Raw genomic sequence first — 21603 nt, forward strand, 5'->3', positions numbered from 1 at the left:
AGATACCTAAAACTATGTAAGTAGATAACAAAAATGCATAATTTGCATAATCCTTACTGTGGCAAAATACCCTTAAAGCTAGAAATAAATGTTGAATCTGCCCCCCCCCCCCTCTCTTGTGTGTCATTATTTGGCTGGCACTGTCTCAATTCAATTTCAATCAAATTGGTGTCAAATTACTAAGAACAACAAGCTGCATCAAATAAGCCAGTACCCTAAGCTGTATGAAACATTGATCACCATTATACAGCCTACCACTAATGTAAGTTTCACTTTTACCAGCAAATAATACATGAACAAGAAATTTTGCTCAAACCATTTTTTAAACTAAAAATTGATGCACTTTTTGGGATCAAACTACAAATACTTTGAAAAACTGTGACACCCTAAGCAAGATTTATAACATGATCAGAAAAAATACTTTTCTTAAAATCGCAATGTTTCCAATGAATGCACTACTTGCCCTTTTGCTGGAAAGAACCCTTTTCAAACTTATAAAACAGTTGGAAAGCTGCAACATTACTTACAGTATCTAAAGAGTGGTATTTTACTGCCATATAGATTGACCCCTACATCAGGGTCTTTCTGTCTCCACATGGTGAAGATTAACTCAATTCATCATCTTCATCTTTATCCTCAGATAAGATGGATATGTTATTGGTAATCCAATCCTGCTTTTGTTTCCTTGGTCTATATCCTGGTAATCTGTACACAAATCGGTGTAAACATACACTTTCTCTGTATGTGGGTGGTGGTTTATTTCCTTCAATCAATGTAAGCTATGTTTTGATAACACATCTTTCAACACATGGTTTCATCTATCTATTGCTTCTCCACATCTGCATCCCGTATCCATCCATCAAAGAGTATGATCCCTCCTCCCCCCATCTTGTATGACAATACGATGAGGTGTGCGTCTTAATTTAACTCTTGCATCACCTGTCTGATGGCATCGGCTTGTCTCATCTGATGTTCCTGTTGTAAACCTTCAGGGTACCTTTGCTCTACGTATAAAAAGGTTGAGTGTACATGTGTGTGTGTGGGCACGGGCATGGGCAATGCTACATGTATATACGCTCACATTGATTCCAAATGAAATGCAGTGTTTCTACTTCATAAATCACATCAATCGATTTTATAAAATTCTAGACACTGCTCCATTAAAATTACATGTATGTATTTTAAACCTTTACTTATACTGCCTTCATAATTGTAATAACCAGTCAACAAATGATTTGAAGAAAAATAATGATATTAGCTTTTATAGAAACACAACACCTTACTTCATCTTGATAATAATGGTTGTGTAGCAGCAGCGCAGTCTCAGCTGTTAAAGGTATCCCTAGCTGGCATGACTTCATACATATGACATCAGTGCTCATTAATAAGCATTCACCTTTACACATGCCGTAATCGAGTATCAGGTGAAACAAAACACACACAATTTTTCAAACAGGTACTTGTAAGTGTATTAATACAACAGCTTCAGGGTAGATCCATTTAATAAAACTGTTAGAAATAATATTGAGTTAATTTAACACTCATTAGTTTTTATTTTAGTGCATGTTGGTGAGTGTGACACACTAAAATAGTAATTCTTGATCTTCTTCAAGGATCAATGCTGAATTACAAACATATTAACCATGCTTGTTGCTGCCATCACCATTTTGCAAACTTTTATAAAATAACCAACAAAAATTACACCAGTACATTTAAAACTGGACAGATCAAATCTACATTAAATATATGTACATTCAGCTATCAAGCAATGTATTTCTTATATGTCTTTTCATGGTTTTTTGTTTGTTTGTTTAAAAGTTTTAACAAATAAAACCGATTTTCACAAAATACTTTGAAAATGTCAAGTTGACTTTCTTTAGCAAGGTGTGCAGATGTCTGACAATGTCATCTATATCTTACTTCACATAGTCCATTGTGTCATCCTTGTATGTAAATACACCCAGGAACAACCCATTGGCTAAATGATTTCCATGAATCAAGACTCCCTACTATGCATGATGTACATGAAAGACATTCAACTATCTACTGTCAGCAAAGTACAGATATATTCCATAAAATGTTTTACACCTTAAAATTATAGGTATTTTTTGTAATCTATCTGATACTCCATCATACAGAAAAATGTGTGAAGCATCTTTAATTTCACAAACAGTATGATACTGAAAATGACAAAGATGGCTGCATTTTGTGTCAGTCCTAATAAAGATTATGCAAAATAGCTCTGGTATATGTTTATGTAGAATGGGAATTCTTCTTGATAAGAAACATCATGAGACCTGCTACCATGAAATGAGCGTAAAGTTGTGAGTTGGTAGTTTTGAGACATCGTATGTGCTGCGTTGATGTTCTTTGTTTTAGATGCACCTGTTCAAGCCAATAGTTTGTCTGTGTGTCCTTTATGAATGGGGACACAATGGGCCATTCACGAAGGACATATTACATATTATTTTCACAGTCGACTTGACCTTTTGGGGTCATTAATAATAGACTTTTCTTACCAGTCATTTTTGCTATTCTAACAACAGTTCTCCCTTTTGAAAAGTGAAATTCCACATATACATGTGCTTTGAAAGTTCTTGCCATTACAGGTAAATTAAGTATTTCTTAGCCAAACCGAAACATGCGTGTTGCATTCATGTAGCGTACTAAGCGTGTACGCAATGTAAGGCACGTGTATGCTTTCTTCTGTACCACGCTATGTGTGTGCGTGTTTATCGCAGATTAGCGTTCATAGTGTTCGATATATGCCAAGAATTACGTAAATATCTGTAGCTGCAATTGGTTTGTTTGGAGGTTCCCATGTTTTTCTGATCCAGTAGTTTGGCGATATCTGTAAGCAGGAGGGGTAATGACATACTAACATGTGCTCAAGTGATGATAGAAATTCATTAAAAAAAACTGATGGGTCTTGCAGCAAATTTAATTACTATTTGGGGATGCAGATGTTCTCTTATACATTTTTAATCAATGACATGTCACAGACAATTACTATCAATATTCCAATTTATTACAGTTTTTAATTGTGATATTTTATGTGGGGGATGTAGTTGATTTCTGGTCATACTGAGACTTAATATACTCTCTATATAGTAATAAATCTTTCTTAACTAAGTAAATCACATTCTTGCATAAAAATGCATATGTTATTTTGTAGTATACTGATAACACGATGTTTGTTGATGGAGGCTTTTTCAAGCTTTTTTCATTCAAAATATGCCTCTAATAAGCTCCCACCTTTTGAAAAATTGTCATGCCCCCGGTGTTTATTAGGAGCAATATATGGTATTAGATGTCATTCAAAATTCTACTGATCCTGAAGAATATCTGATGAATATATTAAACTGTATCCCAAAATAAAAATTAATTTAATTTGATTTACATAATTTCCATCTAAAGTGAAGCTTTGTGAAAGGAAAAAATCCAAAAACCATCAGACCAAAAACCAGCGAAGAATAATGCAGATTCCGAACATAATTTTTGTAAAATGTAATGTGCATTCCCAAGCTAACTGTCAGAGAATCAACTAAATCAACATAAACCGCTGCTGCTATGCATAATCACCATAAAATGCACTACACATTTACTGCACTACACATCTTCAAGATCTCACTGCAAAATCAATATACAATGTTAAGACAGCAGCTACTTATGTTTGTTCATTTTAGGAAATAAAAATTTAAATCATGAATCTAAAATAATTCAACTTCAAAATGCTCAATTTATATTTTGTGGATAAATGTTGTACTGGAGGTTGAAAATCAATATCAGAGTATCTTATTATATATACAATCTAGAAATACCTTGCCAATGTTTTTATTTCACGTGGACATATCAAGTTATATTATGAAATGGGTTTACCAAATGGAGATCATATTTGGATTGTAAACTTCTCCTACAGCACACCACCCATCTTGACTAGTTACACCTATATGTTCACACAGGGATGGCATCTTAACATTTCCATCGAGAGACGAGAATATTCAGATTTGTCCACTAGTTCTTACACCAATTTTACAGAAGTAAACATTTATTAATAAATGACCTCACTCAGTGTCATATGATGGGAAATGAAATTTGACTACGAAAACACCCACTATTTACCATGTTGTCTTTCCTGTCACAACCATTACAGTTTTGTACTTCTTGCAGAAAACTTCTTACAAAACCAATGGTTTGATTGGAATAATCTTGGTGTTTTTGAAACCCCAAACTTCATTGCCTAATTGCCTCTACAAGGCAAACTGTACAGAATCTCAAGATATTCATTACTATTAGAACACCGTGTATAACAGCATAGATCTATCAATAGCTATATGGACTGTTGACGGTATGGCAACAATTACTGAGTGATCCCAAGCCTTGCACTAATATGGTAGGGTAGCAATACAAATGACGATCAAATAGAGATCCAGGAAGCAATAAATCACGCATTTGTTGATAATGATCTAATCCAAATTGGAATCAAATAATTATCTTGTATGTGTGTGCTCACCTTTGGAAGCACCACCAAACAAGTCAAAACCGTGGACACACACCAAAACAAGGACATCCATGGTTTGCTATTTATTGCAAGAAGGGGCAAATACATGTAGTGTAAATATGTTATTTAGAGCCTACCTCCTTAGGCTTTTGGGTACAGAATTTGTTACAGTTAGGTTAAGATTTGCACATAATGTGGAAGTGGATGCAGTAAAAATTAGGGTCCGCAGGGGCCAAAAATGAACAATTCTCCGATTTTAACTAAACTGGTCTCAAATTGTTTGTCAAATTTGTATAGAATAGAAACCCACATTGACCATGACCTATTTGATATAATGGTGGTAACACTTAACATGTAGGGGTATGTGGAGCGTATATGTGTTTGTCGGTAAAAAAAAGTAGGATTTTGAACATTTTTGCCAACTGGGGGTATATTTTCAACCATTTCAACATTCAACGTCTCTTGTTCATGAAGTGATGTAATGCCATTTAGAGGGAAATGGTTCCTTGGTATTTAAGATATTAAATGTTTTGGGGGCTGATTAACAAACATGGATAGCTCTTTTCATATTCTAGTGACACCCCTGGATAGGCCTACACATATATTGGATCTTCAAACAAGCACATCCTGTAGGGGCAGTTGCAAACAATGAAACATGATACACCCTATCCAAACATTTATGTGTTATGACTATGACTAGTTTCAGACATCACATTATAAAGTCATGTATAGTGAACCACCACATGCCTAGCTCTCAACAATCATATACCTGGTATCTATGTGCGAATGACCATTTGTGATTTTCAAATTACTGACATTTTAAAAAGACAATCATCCCGAATGACAAAACCCATTTAATTTTTATCTTCTTATCTCCTTATCCATACATCTCCAAAACATGAATGTTGTCATTCAACATTACAAGATTGGTGATTTTTCTGTTGATACCAGTAAGAAAACTATATAAAATGGCAATGTTTAGCCACTTCCTCAAAAATAATGAATTCAACATGTAAGTGTGTATAAACGCACACAAGTTACAGGCATGACAAATTTTACGCACTAACATGTAAGCATACTTCTGTTAACTTACATGCGTGTATACGCTACTGTCAAAGTGTGGATTCATCCCAGATTAACAATGGTTGGCTCTCGTACAATATACCAGGTAAAGCTTATGCAAACACCACAAGACCTAAAACATGTTATTAAGTTGGGTTGTAAGGTACATAAAATCAGGAAACACAACACTATTCAAAAGAGTGTGTGAAACATAAAAGGATTGAACTTGTTTGGACCTGTACATGACTAATTATTAGTGGTCATACATGTGCCTAATTAGGGAGTGGAATCTTATTAATATAGGCATCATACTTAAATCTTGCTTGATTCAATTTCCTGTCCAGTTGTCTATCAAATCATATAATCCCTGAGTATCACAAAAGAAATACCATTGTATTGGGCATTGGTCAAAAATAAAGTTTCGTGTAATTATGTTAAATCAAAATTTAGATTTGCCGGAGACAAAAAACAATTTCCTAATGAATACAACATTTTAAATATCTTAATATTGCATGCAAAATCAATATCAAAATCATAATCAAAAATTTATCATTGTTATTCATCATGTTACCATGATAAACAATATGCAATGTACATACCACGATAAGGTCCTGGACTACGACTAGGACTCGCATATAAACTCCTGGCCCGCATAGCTGCAGGACTACGAACTGGTGAATTTGTAGGCACAGGTATTCTTCCACGTGACAGAGCTGGACTCCTTGAAGATCTTGGACTTGATCTTGGACTCGACCTGGGACTTGATTTCATGAGGGCCCTAGGAAGGCCATCTTTTTGCAGAATTGATTGTTTTGGTAGTTCTCCAATTTTCTTCTCATGTGCACTCACTGCAGACTCGGATGATTTAGTAGATATCACTGGTTTACCACCATTAGCACCTCCATTCAACGGCTCATCATCTTGTACACTACTATTACTAGAATCACTCTGATTACCAGGCGGCGGCAATGGTTGCTGCTCTTGTTGCTTGGCTTCTTTGTCCTTGTTTTTACTCCTCCTTCGTGGGCCTCTCAACAACTTCACTATCAAAGAAACATCCTTTTCAAAGCGTCCTTCTTTCTTGCCATCCATCTCAGTAACCCTGTTAACTTGACACTCAAGAAATGTTGTCAACTTTCAAAGACTTTTGGCCTTTAGACTTCAGACCTTTGAAGCGATGTTTATAACCGGAGGGATTTGATACACAGTGCAAAAGTTGAACACACAGACACACATACAAACATGTAATATGCAAGTGATTGGGATCAGGCTGCTGTTAAGTAGACTGCGGCCTGCCAAAACACGACACACAACGGCTTCCTGTAACGAGTATATGGAGAGACACTGTGGTGAAAGGAACAAACAAGTTAGTGAAGGGGAAACGAAAGATGATGTCACCTCACTAACACAATCTGTGCTGTGACCCTAGTCCAACAAAACTCAGCCTCCTTCAGCAATTCATACAGCTAATCCAAGCTTGTTTGCGAACACATTGCTGCAAAAAAGTCAAATGTTGTCCACCGCTCGTAATTTACAAATCCAGCCTATGATCTTGCGACATATGATTATTAAATGCAGTTGCTCCAGCCAGCAGCTTACGATTGTAACTCAACATATTTGGAAAGGGTTACATTCTTGGGGGAGCTTGTGTATTCTGTTTTGCAGTGTCTGCACCTCTGTTAACTGTGTGGCTAGCTCACAAATGTAGCTTCTTGGCAACATTAACCCCTGTTTGATCCACTAAGAATACTCTAAGCTTGACTGGATGCGATGACAGACAAAAATTCAACTTGGCTGCGGTACTTCTAACTCGGCAACATCCTCACATATATTCTTACTTACTCCAGCTATGCCAGGAAGAGGACAAGTAACAGTGAATTCAGCAGTCTATGACCGACTTATACTGGTAAGTACAACACATTTGATATCTATGCTATGATTTCAACTGATTATGATTGAATGCTTAATATCAACTTTAGCTTAGAAATGCCTTACAACACATGTACTACTACAAGCATAGTAACTTGTATGAAAAGATTGTGTATATTTCCACTAGTAATAGTATGATTCATCTATAACAAGTAATGCTGAAGCAGGAAGTAGCCATGTTAAAATAGACACATACATATTTGAGCCAAATATTAATTAACGAATGAAATCAGAACTAGTTTCCGTTAAAGCCTACTTGTAACTGATTACTCGTTAATAGTAGGCCTGGCATTTTCGGGTAATTTTGTGCCCGGGTACCCGGCACATTTTTCGGGTTATTTATTTTTTCGGTTTTGTAGTGTCCCTGGACCTAGACCTAAATGCAAAAAAAAAAAAAAAAAAAAACAAAAACAATTTTGCACGATGTTTTGTGTTTTTAATATGAAAATTGATACTTTGTTTTCATGTCATACTTTTGTACCAAACTTGCTGTCTGTCAAGTTTCTTTCATGGACAACATGAATCCAAGCATTTTATATTCTAAATTTATATTCTAAAATATTTCTCACATGTGTGCTATTCAACCAACTATGAGACTGCTGTTTAAATGGTTTGAGTCTAATCTGTTAAACAAAATTGAGCAATTTGAACTCATAAGCTTTGAAATGTCAATGAAATTGTATTTATTTAAGTTGCCTTACAATTTAGCTAGTAGATAATTAATCTGTAACTGTAATTAAATACCATCCAACTTCATCAGACATTACCACTAATGCTTGATAAAGTCCTGATCGTATCAGCCGCATGTAAGGTAGAAAGGCGAGTTGCAAATCTAGTTTCAGATTAATTAAAAAATCAAATATTTTAAACTACTGGATCAATAATCTACACCATCATATTGTCTTACAACATCTAAGATGTCTTCTAACATTTTTGTGCCCTCGTATATATACAATAATTTTGTGGCATGAAACTTTTGCTACTTGGAAAGAAACAACATTTTTACAGCATGATATTTTCACAAATGTTCTGACAATATTTTCACAAATAAAAAAATCATTTTTATACTCCATATTTTTTCCATTTTCTCAATTTCAAATTTGTTGCCTTTGGCCGCCATGGGCCCGATTGTGTCACAAATATTTAAAAGTAATTAACTGCCTACAAAATATTTCAATGGACGCTGCCTGTCATTAATAAGTATGTACATCAGTCATCTTGGCCATAGATCCTGCTATGCATATCAACACCATCCATTCACAGTTCATACTCATAAACTATATAGTGCGGCTAATTACTTAAAGCCATAACAATCTTTATAATGAAATTGGTAAAATTTCTTTAAGCTGATTTTTTTGCATATTTGTAATATTTACACATGTCCCAACTTGCATCTAAATGGAATCGGCCAAATTTGTTGTGATTATAGGTCAATGGAGCAAAGTTTACATAAATTCAGAATTTTTTTATTATGACTTTATGTCTTCCCATATAGAATTGCATGTTAAGTTACTAAAATAACTAGAGGAAATTTCTTTTAACTTTACCTTGTTATTTCAGCTTAAAATGGACAGCAACCCTTCCCAGCAGTTATTACTAATATTATTTCATTATTTTGAATAAAGAATAACAAAATTTAAATTTGACAGAAATCATACATTATGGCTGTAACTAAATGTACAAACACTACATTTCTTCTATACAAGTCCATTGAAACACTTACTGTATGGGGCATTTCAAGAGCTGAGGTCTGCTCTTTTCATATGGCTGATGAAAAGAGCAGACCTCAGCTCTTGAAATGTCCCATACAGTGTTACAATTGACTTGTATCTAGAAGAAATGTCTGATTAATGGAATACTAGTCCTGATGACTTAAGGGATCTAAAATGAGCGTTTATTGCATTTCGACAGTATTTTTTTGTGGGACATGAGAGCACCTCAGACCTATCGAATTGCATTCTGAATCTGAAACATGTCTTTCTGATATCAAATAATTTTCATTTTTGAAAATCACAATATAATACAAATTTTATGACAAATTATAAAAATTTGATATTTTTCAAATTTTGATATATAACAGTCCTCGAAGTAAATTATATAAATCTAATGACATATTCTTAAAGTGTATGTAGCAGGAGGAAAAGCCGACGGTCAATTGAAAATTTTGACCTTTCATATTGAACATATGGATTTTTTTCCCAAAAAGACCTAATTTTTTTTGGTGTTTTGGGAAAAAATCTATATCTTCAATACGAAGGTCAAAATTTTCAATTGATCGTCGGCTTTTCATCCCACCTACATGCACTTTAAGTATAAATCATCAGATTTATAAAGTTTACTTCAAGTACTGTTAAATATCAAAAATATCAATTTTTAATGATTTGCCATAAAATGTATTAAATTGCGAATTTCAAAAAATCAAAATTATTTGATATCAGAATGACATTCTTCGTATTCAGAATGCAATTCGATATGTCTGATGTGCTCTAATGTCCCACAATAAATACTGTCCAAACGCTCATACCCCAGCCCTTAATCAAGAAGGACACTTCACCCAACCAGAACAGTTTCTTATGATAAATTCAACAAAATGGCCATGTCAAATAAATGAGTTTTACGATTCCTGCATGCATATCTTTGTATTGACAAGAATTATTTATGAATTATGCTAGCTTCTATGACTAAAATTCATAGCGTAACAATTAAATGTTATAAGCATAAAATAGTGATTCAAAACCAAACTAATGAAAAACAAAAAATTTGCAGTACAGATCAAAAAAAAAAGTTTGAGAAATTTGCTTCCCGCCTAAAAGGTTACTTTGTAAATTGTATTTAATCAAAGTATCATTCCTCTGAGACAGATAGCACAACTACACCCCAGACATATCAATATGCAATTAAGACATGTATCTACCAGTATCACATGCTGAGTGAATGTATGGATGCATATTAACAAGGTCTACTATTAATGTCTAATGTGACGTATTGATACATAAATTACCCTTGCAAACTGATCTCATATTGCAGTATGCAATGTAGTAATCATGTTCTCATCCCATGGTCTCAAGTCAATTAATGCAGTATGCAATGTAGTAATCATGTTCTCATCCCATGGTCTCAAGTCAATTAATGCAGTATGCAATGTAGTAATCAACTAATCATGTTCTCATCCCATGGTCTCAAGTCAATTAATGCAGTATGCAATGTAGTAATCATGTTCTCATCCCATGGTCTCAAGTCAATTAATGCAGTATGCAATGTAGTAATCAACTAATCATGTTCTCATCCCATGGTCTCAAGTCAATTAATGCAGTATGCAATGTAGTAATCATGTTCTCATCCCATGGTCTCAAGTCAATTAATGCAGTATGCAATGTAGTAATCAACTAATCATGTTCTCATCCCATGGTCTCAAGTCAATTAATGCAGTATGCAATGTAGTAATCATGTTCTCATCCCATGGTCTCAAGTCAATTAATGCAGTATGCAATGTAGTAATCAACTAATCATGTTCTCATCCCATGGTCTCAAGTCAATTAATGCAGTATGCAATGTAGTAATCATGTTCTCATCCCGTGGTCTCAAGTCAATTAATACAGTATGCAATGTAGTAATCATGTTCTCATCCCATGGTCTCAAGTCAATTAATGCAGTATGCAATGTAGTAATCATGTTCTCATCCCATGGTCTCAAGTCAATTAATGCAGTATGCAATGTACATAGTAATCATGTTCTCATCCCATGGTCTCAAGTCAATTAATGCAGTATGCAATGTAGTAATCATGTTCTCATCCCATGGTCTCAAGTCAATTAATGCAGTATGCAATGTAGTAATCATGTTCTCATCCCATGGTCTCAAGTCAATTAATGCAGTATGCAATGTAGTAATCATGTTCTCATCCCATGGTCTCATAATGCAGTATGCAATGTAGTAATCATGTTCTCATCCCATGGTCTCATAATGCAGTATGCAATGTAGTAATCATGTTCTCATCCCATGGTCTCATAATGCAGTATGCAATGTAGTAATCATGTTCTCATCCCATGGTCTCAAGTCAATTAATCAACCCAGAAATTCACATCCAGATGACTAGCAAATATTATATCACAAACTATTATAGAGCGGCAAATGTGTGCCACATTTTGAATTTTGTGCTTTTCTCCATTAATTTCAGAACCACAAATTTAAAAGCCTGCAAATATATAACCATAAGCTTTGGTGTAAATCTCTGAAACCATTAAAATAACAACTGCACAAGAAATGAACAATACATGAAACAATGAATACCGCTATCAATGTTTAGCATGTGTAGATGCTTACATCATTAGTTCATGAACATTGTTTGTTATTCAATCATTTATTTCAACTTTCTGCAAGTTTACTTTGATCATTTTTTATTGAGTAGGTACCGCTTTCTCAAAATTCTAAATATTTGTTGTTTAATGTTTGGCTTTATATACTCCCAGATTAATCCAGAATAATACAAAACTAATTTTTTGAATAAAAAGAAAATGATTGATTTTGCTAAAAAGTTAATATTCCATATTCAATCAATTTATTGCAAAAAGGTCAACCAAAAAAATGTATCGAAAAGACATCCAAAAAAACAACTACAAATTTTAGGGTATTTTTGCACACTTGTAAAATCTACCCCAAAGACTTGTAAAAAGAACAATTCCATTATTGCATTATGATTTTTTTTTAATGTGCTTCATATTCTTATTTGCTTGTTTGTCTGTTTGTTGTGTTCTTCTTTAACCTATGACACTCAATCAAATGATAATACTGTTTAATACACGTAATTTACTGTTTGTTCTTGAGGCCGGCAATAAGGAATTATCTAAAGCCAAGAATTCTCCGCGTTGCAGAAATTCTGCGAAAATCACAGAATTCTGAGGTTAAGCGGAAAACGCATTTCTGAGAAAAAAATTTAAAAGATAAGCAAAAATGACTTAGAAAAAGAAAAAAAATACAATTGAAAAGAAATAAATAAAATACTAAATGAAATGGGTCTTCAAAATTCATCAAAATAAAGTAAAATCCGTCATAGATTTACCGTTAACGCCTGTCCTACCTCCCATTGCAGCTCGAGTATCCCACAATCCTTTGCGTGCCCATGCGTCTACTAAAAATAGCTCTTGGGGCTTTGCCGACCTTTTGAACGTAAGAGTCTTGTGAAATTTTATTATGTCAGAAATGTACTAAAATTACAAAGCGGAGAAAAGCGGAATTTAGCATTTGTAAAGCAGAAAATTCTTGGCTTTAGAATTATCCTTTTCTAAAAAGAGTGAAATTAAGAATGATGTTTTATGTGCAACATTTTGAAAGCTTATGACTATGAATTCTAGAATCATAAACTGAGTTAAAATAATAAGATTTAACTCATGGTGGTAAATATGTAGTCTGCTCAAACTTTGACCTTACAGGGTAAATTTCAAAACAATTTGCAGAAGTTAGCTCAATCGTTAAGGCGTTCGACTATGGTGCAAGAGGTTGCGGGTTCGAACCCTGGCGGTGCCTAGTACGCTCTCGTGAAAAATTGAATTGAGCTTGAAATTCCCCTGGACAAGGAACTCACTGCTAATTGTCTTGTTGTTACCCGTACGAAACTCAGGGAGCTGATCCTGGTTGCGATGGTTACATGTGGAATGTCTAGGGTGTGCGCTCTTGAAGCAGCAAATTCCCTGATTGGTTGTTTAATGGTTTATGGAATGATGTGGGGCCACAGTGGTCAGCGACAACCTGTAAAGTGTGCTGAGGCTTGTGGATCAATACTTCATTCAATACAGTGTGCAATATTAGTCTGACATATAATAATGAATAGCACTGCTATGAGGGCAGGCCTTTCAATTTCTTGTGTAAATCCAAGTCTCATAAAATCTTGATAATTACATGTAAACCATATTTTAATGTAAACCATGGTTCATCAACTCACTACCTTTTGCCATTCACCCGGTGTATTTATGCTCTTTGAATCACTACCCACTCACATCTAATTTCACTGTCAATGCTGTCTTCTATGCTGCTTCTGCTTCACTTTACAAACCTCACAGGTCACATGTAGGTTTTTTTGTGAGATCACTTAAAGTTGCTCCCTGTTCCCCTTTACACCACTTGCTAAGTGTATTCTCACTTAGCTCTCATGGCAAACCAAAATCTGCTTGTACATGTAGCATGGAAATTACATTGCAATTGAACCCCAAGCATGAAATAATTTCCCCAATCGTATGCATAGAAAAAGTACCTCTTCAGCATCATGTACAATGCAAAGTTCCAATATGTAATAGGCATCATAAACACAATGAACTTTCCTATGGTCAATTGTGGATGAGAGAAGTAGTTCTTGAGTAATTGTGCAAATAAAGTCAGTCACATACTCAATGCGTAATGGATGGTGGTATGTCTTGTGTAAACTTGTGAAGAGGTGATGCATATTTTGACATTATTCTTAAAAAAAATATAAATACCTAAAATTGTGGTCTTTTTCCATATACTATTATATTGTGAAGTACCAAGTAGCTGAGGTGTTAGTTCAACATGTTTGGTGATGACCATGTTGACATTGGCTAAATAAGTTGTATTTTTGCCGGCAAATCTCCTCTTAATTAATGGAATTCAGTGTTTGCCATCTTGGAGAAATAGCTCAAAACATACTTCCTCTACAGTCATTCCACATTGAAGAGATTTATAGCCTGACATGCTAATATGTGATTGGTTGTCCAAAGTCCATGTGATCTCATTTCCGAGCAGTTTCCGATGATTTCTGAATGGTGTTTGAAAAGGTCTATGATAGTTTGGCTTATCCTTTGTGATTTGAGCATTAACTTCATCCCATGCTAGATTTACAGCTTTATCTTCATGATGCTTGACAACTGATGATGCATTTATACACCCCTCATATATAAATATGTGCAACATGAATCCAGCTTTGGATGTCATCAGTTTTAAGACTAATTACAGTACACTGAGCATGCCTAAGGTTTACTTACCATTGTCAGCAGGTGTAACCAACATTCTTCCTGATTTCTTGACCTCATCAAACTTTGCATAGATTATTGATAATCTGGATTAAATAATAAGATGAAAAGAGAACACAAAATAATTGCAATACTTCATTAACAAAGTCAAAAGATGATGACTTTGGGGGTTCTGTAGGATTGGGTGCTTACATGTGCAACACATCAAACCATGTATACAGCTCCCTACTGTTGGCAAAGTGATAGCGTATGAAATTACATACAACTACTGAATTAAAATAGGTCAACTTATCAAATGTAACATAACACTATGCACATGATATAGTGTAAGCAGCATCCCTCAGTGAATTGAACAAGTCAACGCTTACTTGTAACACTCTATATTCTAACCATTACACTTGTTATATGGTTCAACACCTGCAAACTCACTCCAAGACCACACACTCAATTTCTCCCTGTTCCAACTGTTGTCAGTTACAGAAGAGAAATCACACTGGCTCCAAGGTGGCAAGAGTCTTTTATCTGCAATTTCATTAGCAAAAGATGTCTAGTGGAGTGGAAGCATTTTGGGTCAAGGTTGCTTGCCATCAGTTTGCTTAAATGCATAAGGAATTTTAACAAATGTGGATTTTAAACATGGTTGAGAATAGCATTGTCTTTCAGTCATGCATACATTAAAGCTTAACAGTTTCCATGGTTAGGTGAGATGTTTTACTTCTGACTGTGGTGGTCCCACATGCTGTGATTGTACAAAATGACACTATACATTTCTAAGAATAAATAACTTTTTATTGAGTACACTATAAATCTCATAATTACATAAGACTCTGAAAACTATTATTTAAAATGTAATAGGAAGTGTGGTTTTGACTCAATCTCATCACATGGGGTACCTGCGCTTGCAGATGCTTTGTGTGAATTGATGTGATTGATGTTTGGTTCAGTTGGTTAAAATAATCAGAAGGTATAGAGCGAGAGATTTTCAAACCATTTCTGACAATATGAAATTTGAAACATCTGCATATTATTTCACTTCACTTCAAGACACAAGATATGCCTAAGTCTTTGTGTGGCAAAGATGTCATTTCTATTGCTAACCAATTTATGCTATGAAAACAACCTGGTTTCCTAGATGTATTTGTTCTGAGTGTACAGAGGCTTAGTTCTATCCTCAGGTAACATTTGCCATGCTTGCTGGAGAGATCACATTCCCATCATACTATCTCTTAGGTGATATTAAAATACATTCATAACTTCATTATTATTAACTGTCACAGATAATAATTTTAAATACGCGGATGCAAATGCAGGCTATTGAAAAAGTATAATGACCACGTCTGGAGATGTAGTACATGACCGAGTTGTGTGATGTTTTATGCGTTTGAACAATTTATATGGCGCTGGCTACTATATTTGGACAGTGCATGACAGATTACACACTAGTGTGATTGGCTGCTACCCGCTGGCAGTATTTCCTTAATCAGTTATGCAATTTTTATGGGGAAAATAAAAGACAAAGTCGAAATTTAATTTTGCTTTCAAATTTAAAAGAAGAAACTGTGATGCAGATGGAATTAAAGAGGGGAAAAGTGGCTGTCATAAATGAGGTTAAAGACTTTGCATCTGTTATTTTTTTGGTATTGTGAAATAACCAAAAATTGTGCTTGGACCTCAGAATATCCTTCGGGTGTGTGTCCATCAGGATACTAAAACATCTGATTTTCAACAAATGAATACATTTACATCCAGTTATTGTACAATTCTACATGAAACATCTTGTTAACAATTACAACAGATGCTGATATAATTCCTTGCAAATGCCTGGATGGATAGCTAAGTACAAGGTTCAAAATTCTTGTTCCACAACTAATTTATCCTTGATAACCAAGGTCCTGGATTTGTGATACGCATAAAGGAGATATCAACCAAATTTGGTCTTTTCTGTATAATTTTCACATAGCCAACAGTATCTGGACATAAATGTGGAATCCATAAGAAATTGTCATATCTTGAAGTGAAATTGGCTATACTCCTGGGGAAAAGTCTAGCCCTGTAAGCCAGCAGTACATTTAACATGTCTGGTCAATCTGGTAACACCATAAGGATTGCTAACTGCAAGTGCCTTAGACTGTACAGCCAGTGATGTGCAGAGAGGTAGAGGGTGGTCATGTAGCTTGGTGAGCTTAGGCTATCGGTCGGGAGGTTGTAAAATCATGAGCTTTCTCATTTCTCCTCTATCCCACTCATTGTGAGAGTCATGGAAAATGGTGGACCTGTGTACCAGACGATCAATATCTGGACATGTAAAAGTTGCAGGCCTTTTTGTAAAGAGCAGGGGATCACCCAGGCCTGTTGTCTGTCATACTCAGCATTGAGGTTAACCTGTGCCACCCTTAGTAGCTTGGCAGCATATTGACCCATGGCACGATTTGAGGGATGTAATCATTCTGGATAAATCACATTGTGTATTTTGCACAATGATTGTGTATCCATTGTTGGGCATTACTTACCTCGATGATGGAATTCCTTTCTTTCCTAAATCAATGCGAACCTTTTCACCAACATGCCTATAGATTTCTACTAATGTATTGATAGCTGTATCCCTAACCTGCAAATCATAGCAAATGAGAAGAAAACTGTCATTGAAAAAAAATCACAAAAGTAGCCAATATTAAAACCTGTTACCTCTGGTAGTTGTTCTTTAAAAACAGATCTATCTGTATGTTTCTACTGAGCACTCTGTATTTGTACCCAGTATTACCCTGGTAACCCACAATCCAATTCACCAACAACCAGCATGTCTACTGATGCTTAAAATAAGGGTTGTGATGTGTACCGGAAGTATTGAAAATGTTTTCCTGAACTTCAAGCTGCTTTTATGGTCATGAAGGGATACATAAAATGTACATAAAAGAAGTGCAAGACCCAGCAACCAACCATTATGTTTCTACTAGCAGAAATACTGGGCATCATATTGCATGGTCTACCTCATGAGCTGGATCATGGTTGCCTGGTGTCTACAACGCCATCACTCGAAACTGATCTGTTTCCACTGAGCATCAACCAGTAACACTCTAAACTACACCGCATCACCCACTAACCTTTCCCCAACAGAAACACAGAGTTTATGCAGAAAAAATGGGCTGTTTAACAGTTTGAATGCATTTGTAGTTTTGTCTTCTATACTCTGATCAGCTCTTAAAACAGGTGGGACTGATATAGATATAGAATGGTGTACACACAGCTGTACGCAACATCTATGCAAACTGCGCTTTGTGGATTGCGTGACGGACACATGCTTTTGTGAATTTACGCAGGCATAACTTGGGACTTGGCACAGTAAGTTAGTAACAAAAACCAAATAATTCTCACCTATTACAAGCTGATCATAGTAGAGTGTCTACTCTATGGGTTTATTTGAAATAATAATGCCCTATCAAAACCACCATCCAACAATGTACAAATAACAATGTTACCCACCTATCCTCAAATTATATGAACAAAATAGGACGACTCAAATTAAAAATTTCATTTTGAAATTCAACATTGAACTGTATGTGAAATTTACTCTAAAAAGTCCAATTACACATATTTATTTTTGGGCAAACACATTGGCACAAATTTGACAATTATATTTAATACATCCACACACATACATACCTGGCTGTTTGGATCTCCTAGTAGTTTGCAAATTGAAGGTACTATCTTGTTTAGTGTCAGGGAACCAGCCCCAAATCTGTGGAGTGAGAGAGATAAATAACACTTGATCACTTCTACTCAAATGCAATGGTAAACATGACATACAGATACACACACCTTTGAGGTTCCATTTTCTTATAACTGTGAAATGCTGAATCAAATTGGGAATGAATATTTGCTGGGTAAGACAAAGAAATATTGCAGAATATGATTTTTTCACCCGAAATTCTGCTGAAAACAAATCTGCTGCTAAGGTGACAAAAAAACACACCATGTGTTACGGGCGGATGGACCTTTCAAGTAGGGTCGGTCGGGCATTGGGTTTTTTATTGGAGACTAAAAAAAGCCTAAAATTTCACAAAAGTCTGAAGATTTTTTGCAAACTTATTTTGTAAAAATATTCAGCCAAAATTAATAAATTTTGGCCCAAAAAATGGCTGATTTAACAAAAAAATGTTAAAATCTCTAAAACACAAATTCTAGGTCCGTTGAGCCTGTACAACAGGGTGTTTTTTTGCTGCCTAAAGTACAGTTATATAACAAAGCTGTCATCTTATCAATACATTATTGTTTAGTATCTCTGTCAAAACAAAATTGGGCACTTGTAAAATAGAGAGTGAAAGAATGCTGCCCAAACATGCATGGTACCACTTAAATTGAAATATAGAATTGTGGAATCTTGTGAGAGAGAGAGTAACCTGTTTGTGCTCATGACCTTTTAAAACAACATGTGATCCTATTTCAAATGAAATATTATATTACCTCAATGTGGCAACATGTAACAGTCTAGGATTTGGATACAGTGAAGGGTAAGGAACATCTATCATTCATATTCAGCTGTTTTCAAAATGTTTTCAAATCTTGAACATCAGTCCCTTAAGCTTATCTGGTATTAGCTTGTTGGCAAGATTTTCATTAGGGCAGGGAATCCTTTACATTATGACTGGTTATATGACTCACATAGATCGTTTGCAGAGGATATATCCAATTTGGATTGCAAGGACAATTTTGCTTCATTTACTTTTTTTTACTTTTGATTTCTTTATTGTTAATCTCTTTTTTTTTTTGTCAATCATTTTGTAAATTACAATGGTTGGCTCAATGTAGTGCATAGTATCAAGTTATTTTAATTATTAATTATTCTTATTTTAACATTCATTTCATTATATTATTTTACCAATTTATTCATGGTATTGTAGACCAACTATGTCGGTCCATTCGCACCTTATTAAAATATTCAGATAGGTAAAAATCAACATTTTGTTTAATCTCAAAACTCATAATCTCATCCTCCAAAAATACACACTTTCTTCAACAAAAAAAGGTGTTACTAAAATAATGCAGATAAAAACTTCAAAATCCTTCAAATACTCTATTCTTGAAGGAAGTAATTGATTTACAGATTGTGTCTGAGATTACTTAAATATAATTATTGAATTACAATATTTTGATTGGGGAAACCCTGTCTTTAATCATTCACATTTCTCTAGCTTGATAAATTGCATGATTGTGATATTCAATCCTTAAGTTAACAACTTCCCTCATACTGGGGTTAGTGACATTTTAGCTTCCTATTAACATTTGATTGCCAAGGCAGCCATGATCTCATATTCACATTCTGTGAGTGTCAACGAGGTCGCTCTAATAATCAGCGAGCACTAGTCAGGAAGTGAGGTACCTGGAGATGCAATATCAAGAGAGGGCAGTAAACATGGTTTTCTTCCCATAACAAACCCGATAGCGTGACATAGCGAGATGAATTAATTTATGAGGGCTCTCTTCATACAGTATGGGCTTGTCTCCCTAACATGCATGTTGAGACATATCATGATAACCACAATGTATTGCCAGAATGCTTGATTTCAAAAAACTCTTTTCTTGGAAATTATCTTCATGCAACAACCATTTTTGCTCATGTTATCTTTATTGATGAAACACTGAGTTCTACTCAGTACTAGATTGATTGGTTGATTGATTAATTGATGACTAATTGGCTGAAAATTATCTTAGAGATAACCAGGATTGAGATATGTCCATTATCTATGGCACAATGTTATTACACTGGCAACTTCACTGATCATTAAGCCCATCACCTCTATTAAGATGATGCTTCTTTAATTCACTACATATACCCTAGGTAGTTGGGACTGACATTAATTTCCATCAATAATAATAGACATTGCCAAATATTCCCTTTTTAAAAGGATACATAGGACTGAATACTTGGAAGGTATACTGTTACATTATGTGCATGTATGTAGTATCTAAATTGGATTCATTCTGGAATGTAAGCATAGCCATGTTACCTCAAGATCAACTTACGTATTTATTGTCTGCATCAGACATAGTAGTACTTCCTCCCTTACTCGCCATCCTTTATGTGAGAAGGCCTTCATCAGACGCTCAAAGACATACTGTAGAAATGAGAAAACAAAATACCACGTTGTCAACATTGGTTTGAATAAGATACAGGTATATCAGTGCACTTCTCTACTGCCATGGTACAAGTATAAGTTCATTGACTTTGGGGTTATTGGAATGATGTAGAGACTGAATGAGAAAGACAATCATATTAAGGGTCCACATTCACAAAAGGGGCGTAACTTCAGTCCTAGCGCGTTTAACAGGTAGGACATATTGTGAAAGAGCGAATGGTTCTTGGTTTAAGGCAACTTTTGACTAATTCAATGACACCAGAGTAGGAATAAAAAAACTATTTAGGTCCCACCATACTTTTTTTAATTAATACCATCACAAAGATTTCGAAAATGCTTCTATTTTTAAAAAGTACATGTACCTGGCAGTGTGCCATTCTTTATATTATAGAAACTATATTTTGCAATACATCTTTTTTAATTCTTTGCAGGAGGTCATTTCACAAATCAGTTGCCATGTAAATAAATGTAGAAATACTAGTGAGACAGGTGATATTGTAAATATATAATGTGTCTTACCCATCTTCACTGACCCAGTTTTCACAATAGCTATTGAGCAGATTTATTATCAAATATAAAATGAACATGACACTTGATAGGTGACCACTGACATTTATACATCTATTACAAAGAAAGGTTACTCTTGAGGCAAATTAATACAAATTGACTGCACACACTGAATTTTGCATCAACTATAACTAATTAAAAGCTATGCTGTTCAAATACTAATATTATATAACAATAACTGATTCAACTGAGTTCAACTCTGCAGACAAACCTCCAGGCACCATCACTGTGTGTGACATAGTAATGAAGTGGGAGATTGCAGAAATAAGGAACAACGTATCTATTTGTTTCCAATCCCAACATATTTGCTGAACTTGATTACTGTATATATTTTTCCTGACATGTGTGACAAATTGGGTACATGTGTACATTTAATGTTTTAAACTGTGATGGATGGCACAAACCCATTCAAATTCTTATGTAAAATGTCTT

At 34.8% G+C, this 21603-nt stretch overlaps 1 protein-coding gene across 1 annotated transcript in view; it reads right to left on the reverse strand.

Moving 5' to 3' along the window:
• Positions 1-21603, reverse strand: part of LOC140146444 (CLIP-associating protein 1-like) — a 181108-nt gene that overhangs the window by 104332 nt on the left and 55173 nt on the right. Inside the window, 4 exon segments of the mRNA XM_072168303.1 lie at positions 14483-14556; positions 16981-17078; positions 18131-18206; positions 20492-20583. Of these exon segments, the coding sequence (XP_072024404.1) occupies positions 14483-14556; positions 16981-17078; positions 18131-18206; positions 20492-20583 (340 nt within the window).

The sequence above is a fragment of the Amphiura filiformis genome, chromosome 1 (assembly GCF_039555335.1).
Source record: "Amphiura filiformis chromosome 1, Afil_fr2py, whole genome shotgun sequence".
Lineage (NCBI taxonomy): Eukaryota > Metazoa > Echinodermata > Ophiuroidea > Amphilepidida > Amphiuridae > Amphiura > Amphiura filiformis.